At 35.8% G+C, this 22,743-nt stretch overlaps 1 protein-coding gene across 1 annotated transcript in view; it reads right to left on the reverse strand.

Annotated features, from left to right (window-relative positions):
* LOC130580825 (contactin-associated protein-like 2) overlaps positions 1–22,743 on the reverse strand; it is a 616,928-nt gene that overhangs the window by 271,116 nt on the left and 323,069 nt on the right. The window contains exon 3 of the mRNA XM_057378578.1: positions 2,000–2,193. Coding sequence (XP_057234561.1) covers positions 2,000–2,193 — 194 coding nt within the window. The remainder of the gene's footprint in view (positions 1–1,999; positions 2,194–22,743) is intronic.

Raw genomic sequence — 22,743 nt, forward strand, 5'->3', positions numbered from 1 at the left:
ACATTCCCCTGAATCCATCAAGCATAAATAAGTGCGAATAAAGAGAAAACGGAAATGTTCTTTCACGAAGAAACTATCAATATTTTTGTATTAAGTGGTTGTATAAGAATAAAGACTTGCTACAAAGCCCTCACTCAGAAAGCTGGTCTACCTTGGAAACAATCACAGCTGTGACTAAATCAACCAAACAAGGCATCACAAAAAGTTATTAAGAACATATTTTTCCTCAGCTTAACTGTTCTGCTTTATATATTATTCACTCAGCCAGCTGCAAAGCCCTTTCCCATTCTTGGTGATTTCAACAGTAGTTGTTGGAGCTTTTATACATTTAAGATAGGCATATAAAAACTCTTTTAGCGTTTAGTGTTTACACTAAGTATCCTGAAAAGAGAAACTTTTATATTTATCAAGCTTTAGCACAGGTTGTCGCCAACCCTGATGAAGAACATTCATATCACCAAKTTCTAAGGAATCTAAACCAAAATCCAACATTTTTCTCTTCAATCTTGTCTATCTGCCCAGCTTTAACATCTCCCTCTTTCAGAATCCTATCTGGCACATGGAGGAGATTTTTTCAATAAATCAATACTGTAATAAAAAATGACTGTTTCTATGCACTCCACATATTAACTGAGTTTCTCTTATACAGATAAAATCATTCACCTTATGTCCTATATTTGACATTAACGTTTAATAGCAGACCTTAATAAAAGAAGCACCTGGCAAAAATGTGAACCTAAAATATCACTGTGTTAAATCTTGCCTGCTTTGACATAATAGCTAATCACTTAATTTGGTTTCAGAAAGAATGATAACATTTCACTGTTTTCAAAGAGTACTTTTGAAAAAGAATACYATCTGAAAGAAATGCTACGAGTATAGGCATGTCAAATAATAGCTATCATTTTTTTGTCAGMAAAATGGAAGGATACTGTTTTCAGCAAGAATGAAATTAGCAGTTTATCCATGAAAAAAATGCAAAAAAACCAAACCCAAATTATATGCTTTTTCCTAAAATCATTATAGCATAAATATCACTTGTCAGGGTTTATCCCCAGCCAACAGCTAAGCACCACACAGATGTTCGTTCACTCCCCCATAGTGGGATGGAGGAGAGAACAGGATAAGTGAGAAAACTCACGGGGTGAGATAGAGCCTGTCTCATAGATAAAGCAAAGAAATTYGGGAATTCATTCACCTCTTGCCATGGGCAGGCAGGTGTTAGGCCATCCCAAGGAAAAGAGGACTCCATCACATGGAATGATGGCATGACAAATGTCACCACTCTGAACATCCCCCCTTCCTCCTTCCCCCAGTATTATAGCTGAGGATGGCTCCATCTGGTATGGGATGGCTGTCCTGTCTGCGTCCCCTCCAATTTCTTGCGCACACCCAGCCTATTTGCTGGAGAAAGGTGAGAAGCAAAAAAGGCCTTCARGCTGTGCAAACCCTGCTCAGCAGTAAGGAAAACATCCCAGAATTACCAGTGCTGTTCCCAGCAYGAATCCAAAACACAGCCCCATAGTAGCTACTGTGAAGGCAATTKTCTCTATCCCAGACAAAAACAGCACATCTCTGTAAAACATGTATGGAAAACTATACATATATGGCAAAACTGCTCCCCAGCACACATATACACAAAGAACAAATTACATTGCAAAATTTTAACAAGGAGAACTTTCAAAATCACTTTTTTTGCCTCACTCCATGAAATTAGTTAAAAGGAAAAAGGAGGCAAAGCATAAAAGGCACATTGAGAAATACCAGCAACCAAAAAATATCTGCATGTTCTGCTAAATACCATAATTCCAAAATGGGCTTTGCTAATCTGGGGATARCCCTCCTGATGGCAGCTGCAATTTGATTCATGGTGTTTTGAGCAAAGCTCTGTTCTAGCCTGATATAAACTCTCAAGAGTTGTATAAGGAGTACAGCTCCAAAAAACACAGTCAATCAACACCATCAGAGCATCAGCCACCTTTTCATATCAATTACTTACCCAGATRTTCCCATCTTGGTGGTATGGTTTCCAGTTTCTCCCTGTATCGCTGTAAAGCATCCGATACTGAGTGACCCAGTCAGAGCTGCTGTACCTGCCTTGAGTTGCAATAGCACTGATCTGCTTCCTGTTCCCAAAATCCACTTGCAGCCATTGGTAATGATCACTGTCTGATGGAGACCAACCTCCTGCACCTGTTGTGWTGAAACAGAAGAGGGATTTAGTTCTTAGGCAGGTGCTTTTTATGTGAACTCATTGTGAAGATGCTGATTATTGGAAGTCAGCCCAGCTGAGAGGAATAGAATACCAAAGAAAAGTTTGAAGACATACAAAAAAATATGAGTTCCCATTAGAAAAAAAAAAAAAAAAAAAAAAAAAAAAAAAAAAAAAAAAAAAAAAAACAAAAAAAAAAAAAAAAAAAAAAAAAAAAGCAAAATAAAAAAGCAGAGCAAACCTTAGCACAGGTTTACCTTTAAGTACATTGATTCTGTTACCTTAATCATATTTCATTACAACTATAATGATTTAATGGGATGCCTGCTAACCAGTCAATGCCTTTATAATGCCTTAATTACAATTTATTAATTTTTCCAAATTATAATTGCTCAATGCTTGACCAATTTACCATGAAGTCCTTTGTCAGAGTAAGGCAGGAATCAAKAAAAATTGTTGGATTTTCTATACTTTTTCAATAATATACCAAGTTGAAGAGATAATATAGATAAAATGTGAAGAAATAAGGAAGATCTCTGCTTTCCTGTTTCACTACAATGCACAAACTGAAAGATCTAGCAGAATTGAGAAAGGGGCAGGTACTGCAGGACTAGATCCAGTCTTGATGAGCTGGTTGTACAAGCTGTCACAGATTGCATTGGCAGATGCCTTACAGAAGTGTCATTGCTCTTTATGGGTCTATGAATTAACTTGACAGTAATACTATCAATATTCTTCTCAGCCACTAGACTACATTAAACTGCTCTAAATAAAGAAGGTCAGTGATGCATAGATAAATTTAGTGTTTAGACATTAATGAAATTTCTTATTCTGAAATAAAAATATTAAGGGGAAAACTGAATTAGGATTCCTCAGAGAATAATAARTATCTCAGATAGACATTATGAGACATCTAGTAGAATGGTAAGTATTAGGAAATAGATGGCATAAAAAACTTATCTATYAATACAGAGAAAATGTGAAGTATCTTTCTCTTTATAATCATAACAGACATTAATACACAGAAAACAAACYGTTTACAGTCTTGACGTGATTTTTTTCAGAGGTTTTATTTTGCTTTTAACTTTGAACCAAATAAATGTCTTGGCACACCATCAAATCATGTAGTCTAGTCATGGGCCAATTTTTGTTGCTTTTAATTTCACTCATAACTTCGATTGATGTCACAAGCCTTGCCTGCTTGCCAAAGGAGAAAATTTGCTATACTGCATCTTATATMCTCCCATCATTAGGCGGCAGCATTGCCTCAGTCTTAGGCAACTCTAAAACTCATTCAGCTGCTACAGGTGTTAACATTTGCAGGTCATTGGACATTTTAATGTTGTCATATCAACAGGATGATCTGATGCCTAAAGTGGTTGCCTTTCATTGTAAGTAAAAATGTAGCACTATACCTATGACAACAAATCTGTTAAAATTTTCAAGATTTACGATACAAGCTTTCTCCCTGCTCTACCCAACAAAATAAACAGGACACTTTAGCTGAAGGGAATAGGTAAATGCTACTCAAAACAAATAAACCCAAACAAACACATTACTGAAAAGCACTTGCAGCAAAAAATACTACCACACATTCCCAAATTCAAACTAGCGCTAGTTTTGCAGAGAAGGGTACCTGATCATTCAAAATAGAATAGTTTCTTCATAATTACTGTGCATGGAAATTGGAACAGTTAGCTCTACATACTTGTTTTAATAGCAGAGATGATGTTTTATCTCCCTTTCTTAATAACCCCATCAAATTGATGTATCTGAGACTGATGGCACACAAAAGATAAGAAGTTTCTTTTTTGTACAAAAGCCATCTTTGTAAAAATTCCCTTTGGTGGCTACAGAAAAAAAAAATCAAATGTCAGTATTTAAAAACAATTCCTATGAAAGACAAAGTTAATAAACCAATCAATAAAATTTCCTCCATCAAGGAAATTATTGAAATAGTATGGCATAMTATAGTGCTATGACATTTAAAATAGATAATATGTTTTTTACACTTTTTATTTATGCAGAATATTTACATTAAACCAGGAGATTTTGTTAAGCACATTTAAAGGAAAAGACTTTGAAACATAACAAGATATAATTTCTTTTTTCAGTACATTCATATTACTGAGACAAGACTTTACCTGTAATTGAGAAACATTCATTRTAAATTGCAACTAGGTTTCAGAGAGTCTTTACCTACAAATCCATTGGAAAAGTCTGTGAAAATTGAGCGCTAGCATTTCTTTTCTCAGTTGTTTTTCTTTTATGCAAGAAAAGTTGGAAAGCATTTTTCACATCAYGCAAAATGAAAGTTGAGAGATGTGACACAATGGTCACATCCAGGCTATGAGATAGAAACTGCAAGACGGGCTGACTTGTAAACATTTCTAACAAGCAAGAGACAAGATTTTTTGTTAATGTTGCAAAGAACAGAAAACAATCCTATCCCACATCTCAGTTTCAGATTTGCCTTCTGGCTTTTCCAAGCAAGTAAARAAATAAATAGCCAAAAGGATGAAGGAGTAACAAGTTGCATTACAGCTAAATGTGCTGCTGAGCAGGCCAGCTTGGTAAGGGAATGGTGATCAGCCTGAGCAGGCAGGGGAGTCCTCAGCCAGCCACCAGAAGCAGCTTATGAGTATCAATTAAAATGGTTCTCTTCCACTTCAATTCACCAAGCTGAGTAATTTGGGAGAGATGACTACTCTGTTCATTTTGTTGCTGATACATGTAACCTCTAYTGGTTCAAGGATCCCTCTCTTTTTAAAATTTTTTTCAGATGTATGCTCTAAATAAATTATGAAAATGTTGTATTACACACAAATTTTGCCACTGTGAAATCTTGAAAACACATCGAGTTCATCAGAGGAATTTAAGTACATACTGTGTCGCCATTCAATCTAAGCAGGTACAAAAATCTCACATCACCATAAATGTGAAGATGTTCACAGTTCTGCATATCATTAAATATTTTGCTGATTAAACCCCAGCTTCTTCAGCACAATTCAGAAGCTGGTTTGATACTGGATTGGGAAAAGAGGAGTTACTGATAGATAATGTATTTTGACTTTTTAAAGGAGTGAGGAATTAGGAAATCAAATCTAATTTCCACAATATGACATTATTTTTTAAATAAACTGAATTTTATGGCAAATACTTTATGAAAGAATAATGAACTAAAATGACAGCATGTTATTCATTTTCAAGGACATGACATCATACTGAAAACTGCAGTGCTATATTAAGTTTGTTGAATAATTGCTATTCAGTGTTGTTATTCACACCTTGGTGTAAACTGTTCATTTTTAACGGTTATAGGCTACATCCTGAATTTTATTATATTTATTATTTGCAATTTTTATTACGGCAGAAAAATAGGCATTGGATACATGTTTATTCACTCCATGCTCCCTTTATTTCATGTATTGCCTTTTAACAACAGATGTCASAATGTACCATGAAATTGATGAGAGTTGTAAATTAGAAAGAAATTAGAACTAAAAAATGTTTTGAAGATACCAAACAGATGCATATAATGCAGGTTACTTTCCTTAAAAAGGTAAGGAGTATTTATGGAGTTTTTTGGTAGGAAAGTTACAATAAATTTGTAGACAATATCTGCTTCCTATTTTGATTTTTCTGCCATTCCATAATTTAACATTCACCCGCTCAGTAGCCAAAATAATTGACCCAGTTACATGATCCAARAGAGTCTCTGGACACTCTGATTTATACCATACAGCACTCTACACCATAAACAGGGAAAGTCATTTCAACKTGAACAAGAATAACTGAGCATGAACTTTTTTAATAGCTCCAAGTCTGGCAGCAGTAAAGTCAGCACTGAGCATGTGACCCAATTATCTTAGAGCATTCGAGAAACTTTCCTGTGCATAAAAGCCTGTAAGTCTTAATCAGCAAAGCCACTAAAGCTGTGGTAAAAGACAGCTATGAAAGTTTTTGTAAAGCTTTGTTTTCAAAACAAACTACAGAAAGTCATTTGATCTGCTCCTGCTGCTGGCCAAACTACTGAAACACACTCACACTGTCTGGCCTCTCATGCAGAAGACATGAAACTCTATTCAGAATTCTAAGATTTTGTAAAAGTGGAAATTTCTAATGATTTTTCACAAATAAAAAGAATTGCTAATAAACAGTATTAGCTTCATTACAAGAGTTGAAGTTCAAAGATTTCGTTGTTTTTAATGGTGAAAATTCTAATTAGTTTCATGTTTTTTATTGGATTTTATTTCGGAGAAAACAGCATGAAAAATATAGTCTGTATCTAAATGACATATGTAAATGATAGCACAATGTATTTCTAGTAGTATAAAGAATTTGAGTTAACAAGGGCTCATTTTTTCAAAACTTTATGTATARTTTCTTCCTTTTAATTAATTACACATTTCAATTCTCTATTCAAAGTTGAGGAGTGAATTACYTCCCCTTTACTGCACAGAAAGACAACCATCATGATGAGTTAGCCTTTCTTTCTTATTCCCCACAATGAATTTGTCAGTAAGCAGCAAAGCTGGGGTGGGCTTAGATTTTGTGGTTTTATCTCAACTGTMATGGTCTACTGGGTCAACACATGTATAAGAAGGGATGCATTCATGATTTTTGTAAATGTCTGCTCCATTTMAATTAGAAATAATCCTTTTGAAAATTTGGGACTTTAATTTCTATTCATGATGAAAATTGGAAAGATTGATTTGCACTGGAAGAGTCCATTCTTGTTTTAGTCACACTTGTTCATCACTCCCTACTTCAAATCACAAAATTAAAAATACCAGTACTGCAGTAAGTCTAGTGTTCTACTCTTTCCAAATCAGTAACAAAAAGAGGATCCTTGCTGAGGAATTTCATTAGAAAACAAACTGTGGAAAATATAGATGTAAGGTATAGGTTTTGTGATAGAATTCAGGGGATTATTTTATCTAATGATAGAATAATTTAATAGCTTTTCATCAAGGAAACAAAAAATATAATATTTTAATAATTTTGTAATAATAGCCTGAAATGTTCTTAGCATTTGAATCTGCTAATTTGTATGGGAAAACCACAACATAATCTTTCAATGAGAAATAACATTTTGTAGGTCACTGCAATAGCATGAAATCAATACTGTTTGATACCTTGCTATTTTCCAAKACATTGCCTGTCATTCTGCTACATAAAAGATAAATCAAGACCAAAAAGAAACTTTGAATACTGGGATCATTCATTTACTGCACTTCAGAGAAAATACGAGCATCCATTTTCTATAGCACCCTAGAAAACAATAAGAGACCTAAATTTCTAAATGGTATAAACCTACCTGCACTGTTTGTCACCTTTGTAGCTAAGTAGGATATCRATGGAGGTTTTCATTTTGACTTGTCTTCCTCTGTCCATTTTATAATACAGTGTAGATGAAGACATTACTTAGAGAAAATAAAATGTGTCTACCTACAAGGCCCCCAACAGAGAAAGGATGTGGAGTTGTTGGATTAAGTCTAGAGGAAGTCACAAGATGCTCAGAGGGCTGGAGCATACCTCCTATGAAAACAGGCTGAGAAAATTGGGATTACACAGCCTTGAAAAAAGAAGGCTTTGGGCTTAATTGTAGTCTTCCACTGCCTGAAGGGAGCCTGCAAGAAAGAAGAAGAGAGACATTTTCCTAAGGGTGAAAATGACAGGACATGGACATGGGAGTAAGGCTTCAAACAGAAAGAGAGCAGATTTAGGTTAGACATTAGAAAGACAYTCTTTACTGTGAGGGTGCTGAGACCATGGAACAGGCTGCCCAGAGAAGCTGTGAATGCCCCATCCCTGGTAGTGTTCAAGGTCAAGTCGAACACATCTTTCTGGTCTAGTAGAAGATGCTGAAACCAGATGGTCTTTAAGGTCCCTTGTTGCCCAAATCTTTCTACGATCCTGGAATGCTAGAGTGGATCTAGTCACACTGAGAAAAGTTATGCTTATACAGAAATCTTGGAGGATTAAAAACTTTGTATTCCAAGCTGCTTCAAGGAAGGGTTGCATTTACCATTTATTTGGTAGAGTCCTCCAAAAAAGATACTCCAGTCCTGACACAGGGCTTCACTTCTAATTGAAACAATCTTGTCCTGATATTGGCATGGGCAAACCTTTATTTCCTTATCATAAACAGCATGCATTTGTTCATTTCTTGCATTCATCTGCTGTTCTAGCTAAATTTGGATTTATAATCCATTCCCTATCTTCAGGGTAGGGATTTGCTTTTRCATTTTTGAAAAGCTCTTCTTTTTKGCATGTAACAGCATGGAGGGGGATGCATTTGCAGACATGACCATGCAAAACTCCGATGGTGAGCAAATAATTCTGCTTCAGAAGAAGTAAAAGTTGATATTTAGAAGGTAAAAAAATACCAAGAAAATAGCAGCATGTGAGAACAAAAACATCAACTAGACATCTTCTTCTCTAGAATTCACTGTTAGAATATACTCCAAATCAAACTCTATCTAATAAAACCTGGAAAATTAGATCCAATCTTTGACCTACTTCTCCATAAGTTTCATCAGCTCTCTAGAAGAGCAGCAAGAATTGGGAGCCGGTAAGCTCTGAAGCTCTAAGTTCCCTGTAAAACACATCTAATAAAACTCATTTTTCAGAGGTAGAAGAAGATTGGAAAGATCCAGTATTCATTCTTAAAATTAGCCTACCTTCATAGCAGCTGAAAGCTGCAAGTCTATAGAGAGGGTATGCTTTTCATTTCTTTAAGCCACATAAAACCACTTTTTTTTTTTTTCTTTTTCTATTTTGGTGGAAGAAAGTAAGGATCAGCCCTTATTCACTTTAGCATATATTTTTTTGACATTGTTAGACTAATTTTAGAAGACTTGCCTTCTAGTAAAAAAAAATAGACAGGGCATGTGAGTGTATGTAAAAAAACCCTAATTATATCTCTTTAAATTATTTCATTTTCATTTAAAAACCTGAAAATTAAAAGTAGAAATAACCCAAGGGATAACAGAAGTTATCAGGACACAGTCCACACAGATCTTTTTTAAAAGAATATTAAAATCACTATATTATTTTTTAAATCCCAGTAGATCTTTCTTACAGTAAATGCAATTAAAATAAATCCCTTGATGTAGTGTCTGCTTCTCAGTACTCACTGCTTCCTGCTATATCTTAACTGAGCACACACTGCATATGAGGGAATGAACAGTAAATCTGCCCTGAGGAGCAGTGGTGATATCTAACAATAAAAGTTGATGCAAAAGACATCTCATTGTTGTCATTCACAGTTGTCAGACTYAAACTAGGGGGAAAAAAGTCATAAACCTAAGGAGTCTCTCATCCTGAATTCACTGTTGGGGAACAAACACTTTGCAGCTTTGGTTATTTTAATGAACACATCACTTTAAACTATGCCTTTCCCATCTGTTCTGCTTTCTAATTACATATGCAAAAAGCAGCTCATTCACAACTGCATCCTAATGGAATCTTAAACAAAACTTGGACGAGATGTAAATATTCCACGCACATMATCTGTATTCAAGGCACTAAGCAGCTTCTTCTCCATGAGGTGTTTTCTTGTTTTTTACACAGAAAGTTGAGGCCAGGAAACAGATCGCTGCACCCCGGCGGTACAAATCCCTTGCATACCAAATAACCACGGTGGCATGTAAAAGATGAGGTAGAGAGTAGAGAAATCTCCCGCTCCTCACATCACCTTTGCAAGCACCACAACACAAATCTCTCATGGTGTGTTTATGCATTGCAGCTCTGGGGCTTTCCTGACAACTCAGGTCACATCCCTGGCAAGAGCTAGTGAGTGTGTAGTTAATGGATAGTGGGTATGGCCTCTGCAGCGCCTCTGCTGAGCAATCGAGCCCTGATGRGCAGATTCTTATCCAAGGTTTTAATGATGGTCAGATCACAAATAGCAAGGTTTTACTGGCTGTGATTAAATAGCATTACATCACGTTCAAATACAGATACAAACTCATTACRACACTTCCTTGTTACTGCTGTGGTCCTTCCTTAGTAGAGATGCCAGAGAAAAAGGAATTAAGGTATTCCAGAAACTGATTTATACCATTTAAATACCAATGAGATGCCTAAACACTTTAGTCACCTGAGTCATCCTGCTCTCATTAGTTCAGTCCACAAATTTATGGRAGGCAAAGCTGAATTACTGAATGTTATATCATGATGTTCTAGCCCATCTTGATTAATATTTTTCCCTTAAATGATTGSACATGAAAAATTATTAAATGCTGCAATTCAGGCTTACACATCTTGTTCTGTGACAAGTGTTCAGTCATAAAAGATAAAAGCTGAACCTCCAGCCTCACAGCCACTTGCTATGTGAGATCCTGCAGGGCATATAGTCTTGCCATTGTGCTTCAGTATAGAACAGTGTTCTAGTGATGTGCAAACAACACTTGAGTGAAATGCTCACTGTGAACAAACAGAAGCCACATGATWATTTCATTATACTCACTATTTGTTTTCCATCTATGTTGTTTAACTGAAAATGTCCTAATCTGTGTCTCCCAAAGATAATCTCCCTTGAAATGCCCTGCTCATTGTGTACTCCTTCCAGCTCTTTCAGGGCCTGAAGGAGTCTTAGCCCAGCAAGTAGAAAAAAAAATTACCTGGCTCCTGACATCAAATACAGTGATTCATAAATCCAGATCCCTTAATGATTGCCAACAGCCAACCTGGCTGCTCCTGGTGTTTGCAACACCCAGTTGGGCTCAGCTACTGGACTGTTGCACACTTTTTCCACAGATTGCACATTTCTACCTGTGTGTTGTTGTTACTGCAGTTCATGTGTTTTGGGGTTTTCTGTTTGCTGGTTGCTTTTTTTTTTTTTTTTGTTTTGTTTTTGTTTTTTTTTTATAAGGTTCTTCTTTTGAGATTAGCAAGAAAATTCCATTCAGGAGTATACTCAGGTTGAAGACTCTTCCCTAGTGTTTCCTATCCAGGCTAAACCTGCTTTTCCTCCAKGTACTTTCCCAGCTGCTCAAAATGTCAAACATGAATTCCCATTTTCCAGGAATTTATGAGAAGCAACTAAAATTTTTTGAGTAGCCGAAAATAGCTTTCCAAGTCTTTTCCACATGCAAATTGCCTAGAAAATTAACAGTTAGAAGGAGATATACTATACACTTGTTTGTGTCAATGTGGTATTGACCCAGTCCTGAGAAAAGGACAGGACTCATCCCTATCTGCCTCATTGATGAGCCACCGCTTCCAAAAGCTTCTGCAAGTCACACCTTGCTCAAGATATCACAGGAACTCTGATATCACCAGTATAATGCATGAATATATTCTACCAGTGCTGCTCAATCTTTCCTACTAAATGTGCTTCATTCTTCTGGTTTTCCTTCAACAGGCAAGGTCACAGAATTGTGAGGTATTGAGAGAAGGTTTCGAATCTAATATACAGTTAATTCAAGGGGTTAGTGGCATTTTCTGCTTTAGCAAAGCTAAAAGATATTTTTTTCATTAATGCATCTATTGTAAGCAGTACTGAGATCCTCATTCTTTCTTTCCATTAAGAAAATATATTCCATTTTAAAAAATTACTCTGTACTGCATCCATTTTGGTGATGAAAGCTCATATTATACATTTTATTTTGCTAATACCAAAACATTTATTGATATCATATGCAGAGCTGTATCAACATGAGAGGAACTGTTTTATTCTTTATTTTAATTTGCAAAATAATATGTTTATTTCAAGATAGGATTATACCACAGTAGAATTCAACTTTTTAGGGCAGTGATTTGCCTGAAGTCTATGATAAACTACTAATAAATAATGACAATTCCCTAATGAGTTTATACTCCTTGGAGCCAAAACATAACACTGTATACAAAAATCATCATAATCACATGATACTATACAAGAGAAAAAAAAAAAAAAAAAAAAAAAAAAAAAAAAAAAAAAAAACCTGCCAGAAAATGCTATAACACTAATAAAAGTATCAGTGGTCTTAACAGTGGCATCAAATGTTAATTTACTCTCATGGGATTAAGTAATCTGATACATTTTAGACACTAATCAGGGTAAGAAATTCTGCTAGGACTTTTATTCAATATAAATTAATGAGAGCTCACAGTTCATTCAGTAGAGCATTTCAAAAATTACAGTATAATAAATTAAAAGCCCCAAATGCACACTCCAACCCTTCTTTTTAAAATTTTAACCCACAGAATAGACAAGAATATGGAAATGTTAGCTTTAGAGTAGAAAGTTTCAAAGTATGGAGTCTGAGGGAGGATTCAAAGCAGGATTTAACTCCAGGTGTCCTGAATCATCCCCACTTCTTCCCCAGCCTCCCTTAGCCCTCTAATACTYTTAGGATGGCATGACTCCCCCCAGGCTGAATTAATCTCTCTGCAGCTTCCATACTYTTTGCTTAAACTCTTCAGGCTACAGATTGAAATACTTAAATACTTGTTCTGAATGCATCTTTTTTCAATACTGTCAGTCAAGACTAAACACTGCTGAGAAGAAAAATTAACTTTTGCATGTCTACACTAACACAATACACCCACTGCTCCAACAAAAGGAAAAAAAAAATAAACCCACCACCGCAAACAGCTAGACCTCAGTAATTTCTGYTGGCACAGAACAGCAGTTGGCAGGTGAAGAAACAAAAAGGAGTATTCAAGACAAAAATCATCTAACCTGGCAGAAGTGATGGCCAGGAAAACAAAGTTACATAGGTAAGGATAATACTTGCTTTAATTTATGTGCATGTAAGCTGCGGTAACACATCATTGGCCTCACCCAGACAACTGTGAAAATAAACAGTATTCTGAAACTTTATGAGAAATGCTGTATTGCAAAAGCTTATAATTTCTCTTACTTCACCACAGATGCACAACCCAAGGTTCTAACACCACAGAGCTTGCTCCTCTGACTTTACAGAAGTTACATCAGTCTCTCCTTGAATAAAGCTCATGGTTTTTCCTGCATGCTGAAACAAGCAAATCTTACTAACAGTCTTCAAGAAAATTTCAGTCTGCTGAGTCAAGACAAGGAAGCACTACTGCAGCTCAAGATAAATTATCCAGGAACATCCATGCCAGTATATGACAGCTTTTCCATGCTCTCCTGATTCACTTTTATATTGAAGAAAACCACTTATCACAGAGAGTTAGTTTTTCTCTGCTTTCAGAAACATGGATATGATTCCAGCTGAAGACAGAGGGATTTTCCTTATGGCAGAAGCCCAGGGAATAAGTATGCAGCAAGAACTTCTAAAGTACTAAAGTCGCTAACTCACTACTTCTGTAAAAATTGAATACTATGATTATTGTGCTATAAAAATGTTTTAAACAGGCAAAACCATATAGCTTAAGAAGGAAAAATGAGATGTGATAATTGCATCTATTACGGTTAGAATGTAGGTTTAAGTACATATTTTTGCAAAGAATGAAAGAGAAAAAGTATGTGCTATTAATTGTGGGTTTAAAGGCAGCCTATCCAACAATTAAGCTTCTGATTCAGCAATGCTAATTAATTATCAAAAAATCAGAGTTACTTATAAGATCTAGCTCATGCTTATGAAGCCACTGCAACTTTTTTTCCTCATTTATTTTTTTATCGCTACATTGAATTTATTTTTCCTTATTAGTAGAAGCAAAGTATCATCTGGAGAAAAAAGGAAGTTTTATTTGTCATAGATTTTCACAAAGTAAATTTGTCACAAAGGTTGCTCCAATGAAAATATTTATGTTAATAACATATATTAATTTAGACTGTCAAAATATATAATATATCATGAAGTTTTTCCTGACACACTCTAGAAATCTGGGTTGACTGCATCCCACTGCACTGCCCTTCCAGCAGGTGTCAGAGATTAAAGTTTTGCATGACAATGAAGGTATCCAATCTAGAGATGTTCTGAATTTGTTCAAAGAACAAGGCACCCACTCTCTCATCCTAACTTTGTGGATTGTRATGCATCCCTGCCACAATGTCACCCCTCACTGGCTTCCCCTTGGATCCTGACACACAAGGTCTCAATGACAGGCACAGCTCCACTTTCCCAGACTGTGGGGATTTGTGTGCATCACTTGAGAGGCATTTCTTTGCTCTGTTTTTCTCCTCCTGATGTCTCTTGGTTTCGCAGCTTTTGTTTTCCTATCTCAGACGCCACTTTCCCATTCAACTGAGGCTTGTGATTTTCCTCTGCTACCCTAAATTCAGAAGACGACCAAAAAGATCATGAGTTGGAGTACTCATCCTGTGAGGAGACATGTTTTACACAGGCTAAGATATTTCACATTATTAAGATCATAAAAGAAGGATTTACTCYTTAAAAGCTTTCCTACTCTCTTTGAATCAGAACATCCAACCTACAGGAGCCTGAATCGTTCCTGAAATTGTGTTGTAAAATTTGCCAAGTTAGGTAATATTTCTGCTCTAGAAAGCAACTCAATAATAAATTCTCCTGATTTTGCACACTTGCTTTTTTATGTTTTTTAAAAACTGCTTTGTATTGTATAATCAGCACTAGCAACTATTTTCTGTGTCAAGGTAATACATTAACTTGCCATGTGACATTGACCTCTACTTATTCATTGTATTACTTGATATTACATTTCTTAAAAATTCTTGATAATGGGAAACATTAYTGTAATGGAAGTGGATTTCTTCAATTTTCCTAATTTTCTACCATGTATCTCATGGTCAACAATCTCAACTTTTTTCTGAAAAAGTATTTTTGAGAATAGAGTTGTTCCATCAAAAAACCAAAACCACACAAAAAACTGCCATGAGCCCCCAGAGACTGAGAAATGTACAATATATTTAATTAATTCATTCTGGAAGAAAAAATAGAAATGAGCACAAGAAGAGCAGATAATTAGATATTAGCTTTCAAACTCTTGTCTAGTAAAGAAGTTATTGATTAATGCCACGGATTTGAGGAATGAAGTCTCTTCTTCRAAGATCCTTGAAGAAGAAAGCTTATATAAAAAGCAAAGTTTATGACAAAATATTTACCAATAGTTTCACAATGGAGTCAGTGACATGGGACTAGAAAATAAGTCATCTTCCTTAAGTAATTCTTTGCTTGCACCACTGCATAAACACTAGAGTCACAAAAATAAGAACTGTTTCAGCTTGCCCTATAACAGATGTGACACAATTTTGTTATCTTTACAAATATTTTGCTACAAGATCTAAAATTCTGAATATTGTGCTTACAGCTCCATTATTGAGTAGTRTCAGTATCTGCCCAATGACCTCAGAAGAGACACAAGTGCACCTTGTGGCACCAGACAATGAAGTCAGCAATGTGCAAGATCRAGTGCCGGGTTTACAAACTCACTTAAAAATCTGAAAGCTACCTGTGATTTAATAGTCTTTATCAAAGATCTGTTAAAAAAAAAAACAAAACAAAAAAACTACTGCATTCTTAATCAGGAAAACAATGTGGAGAAGTATTCTGGAGACAACATTCCTCAGGYTTCTATCCATCTTTATTTACAGACTCAAAGTTCTCAGTTACATCTCTCCTGGCACAGTGCACATTTGGATCACAGCCAGCATTTAAACATTCCTAGCTCTTATCATAAAAGTGCTTGAATCCACAGTAAATGAAATGGTTTTAGTCACCACTGATTTYCTCCCCTTTGCACAATTTTGCCTGACAAATTCATGTTTAAGGCTAGCATTGCCAAGCACCATGSAAAATGATCTAAAACAGTAGCTTGTGTCATATTAACATCCCTGGAGCTACACTCATCTGCTGAAGGATTATATGCAAGTCAGAACATACTGTGATACACTCCATCATGCCAGATCTGCTGTGACAAGTTTCTTCAACACTAAAGCTGAGTTCCTGAAGTGACAAGCCTCAGGAATCAAGCAAATGGAAAATCTCCATATACATTTCAGAATTCCAAAAACGCAGCAATTTTTATTACACATTTTTTAATCAGACTGATGATCACTGCACACTGCCACAAACTTCATGATGCTTCTGCCATAGTCATCAGCTTTTTAATGTCTTGAAACTTTTTAAAACTTTTCTTGGTGATTGCTCTCTCTATGATGTGATGTGTCTGGCCTTTAGACTTGAATAACTGTTGATGGAATTTGAGGTTATGGAAATGGCTGTGATGCAGAAGGTAACAGTATTTCAATAGGTTAAACATGTCTTTTTTTTGGTGAAGTTAAATTACCACACAGCACCAAATATAAACAAGCTGCTAAAATTTTCTCACCTATGAAAGAAACCTTTCCATGGGAACAAGATTTGTGAGAAAGCTGAAGTCCTTGTGGCTCCTCATSCAGAGAAGAGAATTTGTTTTTTGTATCTACAAACTGCAAGTATCTTTGTACATCCTCCCTATCCCCACCCATATCCAGAATTTATTGTGCTATTAAACTAAATTTCTGGACACTTCCAGAGATTTTAATTGACTGTGCCAAACCACCAACAGAGATAAAAAAAATTTAATGATAAAAATCTTTCTTTTTATAGGGGGATAATTGTTTAAAAGGATTAGATTTTTCATTTGAAGTTTACCTCTTTCATTTGGCATGAGCTCTTCTTTCAAAGGAACTCTTAGATAAACGGGTGAACTTCATTTTATATCTTTATGTATCTATCTGGCAGAAGAAAGCCTGCTGCTCAATTCTATATTGTAGAAGCACATTATATACTTTCAAGCAAACATAGTTAAAAAGAACAATATAATCCCTTTGGGAATAAAAAGGAATCAAATGCAGACATGGTACATTAGCTTAATAAAATCCAGGAAAGACATTTACAAGCCCTATGGCCTGGGGGTCCCTTTAGGAACAAACACAAATGATCCTGTTTTTAACATAATCTTCCTTCACTAGCACTATCCACAGTGCAACATATCCCTTCAATTTGAACCAGATAGTGTTATGAAAACCACTTTTTAAAGTGTGCCCTAATTTGTTGAGAGCGATTTTCTGAATTAGCTCTGTAGCTGCTGCATATCAATGTAACTTTGTTGGAATAAATCTGAATTCATGTTATTCCTACCTTATGTTTTCCATGTAAATTACAAAGAAAAAAGACTGACACTCTCTCCATGAAATATTAAGAACACAAAGGGATTTATGTTTTAGATTTGCCCAGAAAATTAATGAAATGTACAGGCTCAGTTTTCTAATAAACATTTGCATATCTCTCTTTTCTCCTCTTTCTAATTTCATATAATCTTCTAAAATTTAGCTATTCCTATTCAATTTTCCAAAATAGCTACAAGTTTTTATATCTTTAAAACCTCTAGTTTTCCTTTGTGGGGACTAGGAAGTGGAAGCACATTTCAAACATAATTTKTTAAATGTTTAAAATGTTTTTTTAAAATTCTGTCAATATTTACTAATACTGCTGCTATTGATCAACATCAAAATTAAATCTAGGCATAATTTTTTTGAATGAAGTCTTTTATAGACTCCACATTCAATGCTTTCAAAAATATTTTCTTTGGCTGATACCGCTGATAGTTAAAAATKATCTGTGAAAGTAGCCTACATTAAATTTCCAGTATTAACATTACATTTTAAATTGTGCTACCAGCATCTGTTGGGACACTATTATGGGTTTTGCAGTTTTCTGTATCACAAGATGGAATTAGCAGCATTTGTCTAATATGCAAGGAGAAAGCAAAACACTTAATAGTACCACRTTTGCTGGGCAAAGGATTTCTGCAAAATACTAAAAATGAGCCTCCGGTATTATGAAAAAATAAGGCACATATTTAACTGAAAATTTTGGAAGCAAACCAGACAATTTTTACTTATTATCGATAAAAAGCATATAATTAMATTCTTTTCTGTAGCACATTTTAGCACCTTGATGGAAAGCTGAAATCTCAAAATGCTTTTTACTACACTGATCAGCAACATCCTGCTCCTTAGCTATAATATTTAGACCTCTTTAAAATTCTTTGCGCAAATTTGCAAGATAAAAGCCATGATTACAGCCTTCAATTTACTTGCTTGTAATATAMCATACAGTAAGATTCTGAAATAATTGTGAGCACTTTTATAGCTAAGCTTTCTGTTGTGTTTTATGATGCATGTTAGATTATGGAGACAATCTATTTTTGCTGTTATACACCAGCTAAAATCATAGCAAACTTCTAAACAAAAAGTAGGAAATTTTGCCATTGAGAAAGGCTCTAAAATGAGAAAACTGTTTTCAAGGAACAGAAGATGGAGAAAAAAGGGAAGAGCTCTTTTCAGGTAACTAGAAATGATATGGCTTAATGATTCTGATAACACCCAATACTCTTGTCAAATCAAAGGCTTATTTTATGTCATTTTCTTATCTCTGCAAAGTTCGGAATTTGTTTGTACTTTTCTTCCTTCATAATCCCAACTCTTATTTTTCAATAAACTCTGGATCTGTGCCAGTAAGTTAAATCAATTTATTTGGAGGTTTCTCCTGTCTTTTCTCCTATTTGCCATCAACTTCCCCTGTTCTTTCAAACTTCCTTGCCTTTGTAGATGAGTCTGAGAGTCTGAAAGTGTTGCAATCATCCATAAAATTGGATAAGCCTGTAGATTTCCCCAGCAAACCTGTCGTTGTGACTCCAGCCTCATGGAGGGACTAGCTGTAAGGGAACAAGATAAGAGCACAGGAATTGCCTTATCACACCTGGTGAGCTGGTGAATGATCAGCTTTTTCTCAAAGGATGCCCATTACAAACTGTTTATAAGATGCTCCAGATTCTGCTCCAGCTGCAGGAAAAACATTTCCTGTGAAGGGCTCAGTACAATTCCTTAATTAAAGTCTAGTGGAAACCTGAGAATTGAAATTTTAAAATTTTTTTTTTTGCCAATTGCTACCCAGTTTCTGGTGTCTCTGATCCCCAGCTAGAGGACTCCTTTCCCGGTGAYTTTGGACATGGCTCACCAAATAACTGTTGCTGGTCAATGTGTTGGTTGCTGCTTTAGCTGAATCCCACATTATTTGCAGTTTCAAGAGAAGGAAAGAGCTGAAGCATCATCACCACTGTGCTTAACATCATATGTTCTGCTTGTAATATGCAGAATTTGGTTTTGCTTAGAAATTACAAGTTTATTGAAGCAACTTTTAGAAGTTGTTCATGATAACTAGGCTTATAATTAATTAATTTCTTCTCTGGTCTCTCAAAACCTGTTATTTTATAAACTTAGCATTCAGCTTTTTCTTCTTGATAGCTGAGCACCATTTTAGCCTGATTTAGAAACTCATTAATCACAATTATATAAGGTAAAAACCCCTACCCCCAAAAAAATTCCACCTGGAAACTAGTGCACATAATAAACAATCACCTCTATGTGCTCAAAACGTGTTATGGGAGATGTTAGTGACCAGTGCTAGACAGCAAATCAAATATTCCAGCCCTGGCTTTTGTTGGAGATTTTACTCTCCACCATATGAAACAGACAAATTCTTGAYACAGAAGAAAGCAAAGCAGTTCAAGTGCAATCTCCCTCTGTATATATTAAACAATTGGCTTGCCTACTAAAAGAAAACACCTAGTTTGTAYACTACATGTGGCAAAATGTCAGCTAAAGTCCTCTTGGTACAGCACTGTGTAATATTCAACATTTCCATCCCAACAAAAGCACACTACCCCGTTTCACTATACAATAATCTTGTTTACTTTTATTTTTGCATTACTCCGTGTCACCTGATTATTCCTTAAAAACTGAGTCATCTTCATATCATCCTGTCTGTACTAGCAAAAATAAAGAGGACAGAGATACCTATAAGATAACTTATTCCAAATCTATAAATATTATGTAATTATAGATATGATGAAATGCCTATTTTTAAATACCAGAGGACCCTCTGATCCTTACAAAAATCAAATAATTTCTGACAACTTTCTTAACTGAAGCAAAATAGCTCACTGGGAGTTGAGTTTCTAAAAGCCCAGCAGGAATACTAATTTTGATGATGGTCAATACTGAAAAGCAAAGACATCTAAAATGCAACTTTTCAAAAAGCAGATTTCAAGCAATCTAACTTTTATTTTTTTTCCATTGCTTATCACATTATACAGCCCCATARTTCACAGTAGAGAAAATTTATCTAGCACTGAGTAACTTGGAAAATTGACCATTCAAACAAATTTTCTCATGAAGAATATAAGCCTGTCCTAAAAGAAATGAAAATCTGTCCTTGAAGCARTCAGAAAAGTTTAAGGCTCTGAAAAGAAATTAGTTCATTGTTGATATTCATTTGGTTCTTAGCTGGCCAAAAAAACTCACAAAGATGTTCAATATAGAACAATATTTTCCTATGTGAACTATATATGATAGCCAAAAAAAAGATCATYTCAGGAGACAAAAACAAGTGTGGACAGCAGGAGGAAAGGAATAAATCATTATTAAAATTTCTTCTGAGGATTGTTTAGTCCTTAGCTGAACTCCAACACGACAAATCCCCATGCAGAGAACAATATAGAAAGCATAACTATTTTATCTGTAGCTATATCTTTATTATCTGTGTCACCATAACTAAACTGTTGCTTCTTAATTACACCAATAGTTTTTCACCTTGCAGTGTTATAGTCACCTGCCAATCCCAAAATCAGCTAGGTTGGAGCAGACCTTTGAGCTCATCAAGTCCAACCTATGACCCAACACTACCATATCAATAGATCGTGGCACTAAGTGCCACATCCAGTCTTATCTTAAACACCACCAGGGGTGGTGACTCCACCACCTCACTGGGAAGCCCATCCCAAAACCCAAACATCTTTTTTATGAACAACTACTTCCTAATGTCCACCCTAAAGCTGTGTCCTCTTACCCTGCCTCTGGTCACATGGGAAAAGAGATCAATCTCCACCTTATTCTTCAAATAAGGGCCATTTTTAAGAATGTTAAAGTGAGTCTTACAAAAACAGTTAGAAATTAGTTTCATCTAAGTGAGAGAAAACAAAGAGAAACCAAAAGCTAATCCAYAACATGAGACTGGATGCTAAGTCAGATTCTTCCAGATCCAGAGATATTTTTTCTGACTTATGTAGTAACATAYGTACAGAAAAACAAGTATTAATGTCTGTCTCTTACTGTGTAGCTCTCATTTTCTTGTGAATAATCTCATTGAAAAGCTGAAACATGAATAAYAGCTGCACTCTCCCATCCTGCAACGAATAGCCTCATTTTATCACATTATTTCTTTTCTCTCTTTCAGCATATAACTGTAGGGGGAGGTTATAATGGCAGCCAAATAGCTCCCATTTCCACCAGCATTTATGCTTGTTTATGACTTATTTGGGAAAGGCAATGCTCTGGCTCAAAGGCTCAAAGCAGCAATTTATCAGTTGCACTACACCCATCTGGGTGAGGAAAACCTGTGTTTTGTGTGCAGGAGAGGGTGAARCACTCAAAGCATCTGGCAAGAGGCACTGACCTTGGGAAAAGCTGACAGTGCATCTTCRGTACACTGACTACACCTTTGCCTTTGCACAGCCCTGCATCTAAGCCTGAAGAATCTGTAGATACAACCAAGTAAAGGATATCTGAACTAATCTCTTCTGCTTCTAAATACACCAGACTGATCAAAAGAGGTTGGCCAAGTTCTCCTATATTGAGTTGGATTTTTTTAATCCTGCATATTCCCACAGCTCTGTGTAAACAAAGTAGCTCCAGTGTCTGAGGAATATGAAGTTTTCTACTTTGCTTGCTCAGTGTGCCAATTCTGGTGTAGACAAGCTTCTTGTGAGGCATTGGTTTCAAGGGGCACTTAGCTGAATCCTAATGTGCCATTACTGTGCATTTTTCAGACAAAACTCACCATTTATATTAGGTCTGCAATTTAATTATGGTGGGCCGGTTTTTTTAAAATAGGATCATATGAACCTTAAAGATCACAGAGATCCCAAACTTCCTGCCATGTGCAGGGACACCTTTCACTGCTCAAAGCTCCATCCAACCAGGCCTTACACCCTTCCAGGGATGGATGCTCTTCCTTATCACCCTCACAGTAAAGAATTTTTCCTTAATATGCAATCTAAASATACTTTCTTTYMGTTTAAAGRCAWTTCCCACTTGTTCTGTTATTACATGMTATTGTAAAAAGTCCCTCTCCAACTTTCTTCAGGCTCCATTAAAGTACTGGAAGGTTGTGACAAGTTTTCCTCAAAAATTCTTCTCCAGGTTTAATTTCCAGATGGGATTAAACCACGGCAATATTCTGAGCAGATTTGGAGAGCTAATCTGCATTTTCAAGATGAACTCAGTAAGAACACCAAAAGAGTCTTCCTAACAACTTACAAGTTAACATCTCAGTGCCTTTTGAGCAATCGCCAAATTAAACGCTGGTCTCAAAGTAACTGGAAGGGCAGAATTTTGTTACTTTGGGGGTAAATGGACAGAGCTGCACTGGTGCCCTAAGGATATGGGGAAAAAATACTTGTGATGTATGGATACAGTCTGGCTGTCTGTGAGGCTGCCCCTGCTCTGCCACCAGCACAGCCATTTTCCTGAAAAACCCAGCTGCCTGTTAGCATCAGAAACAATTAATGAATTAAGCTGAGTTTCGTCT

Source organism: Malurus melanocephalus, unplaced genomic scaffold (assembly GCF_030028575.1).
Source record: "Malurus melanocephalus ecotype Western Australia unplaced genomic scaffold, MMel_1.1 scaffold_364, whole genome shotgun sequence".
NCBI classification, from domain to species: Eukaryota; Metazoa; Chordata; class Aves; order Passeriformes; family Maluridae; genus Malurus; species Malurus melanocephalus.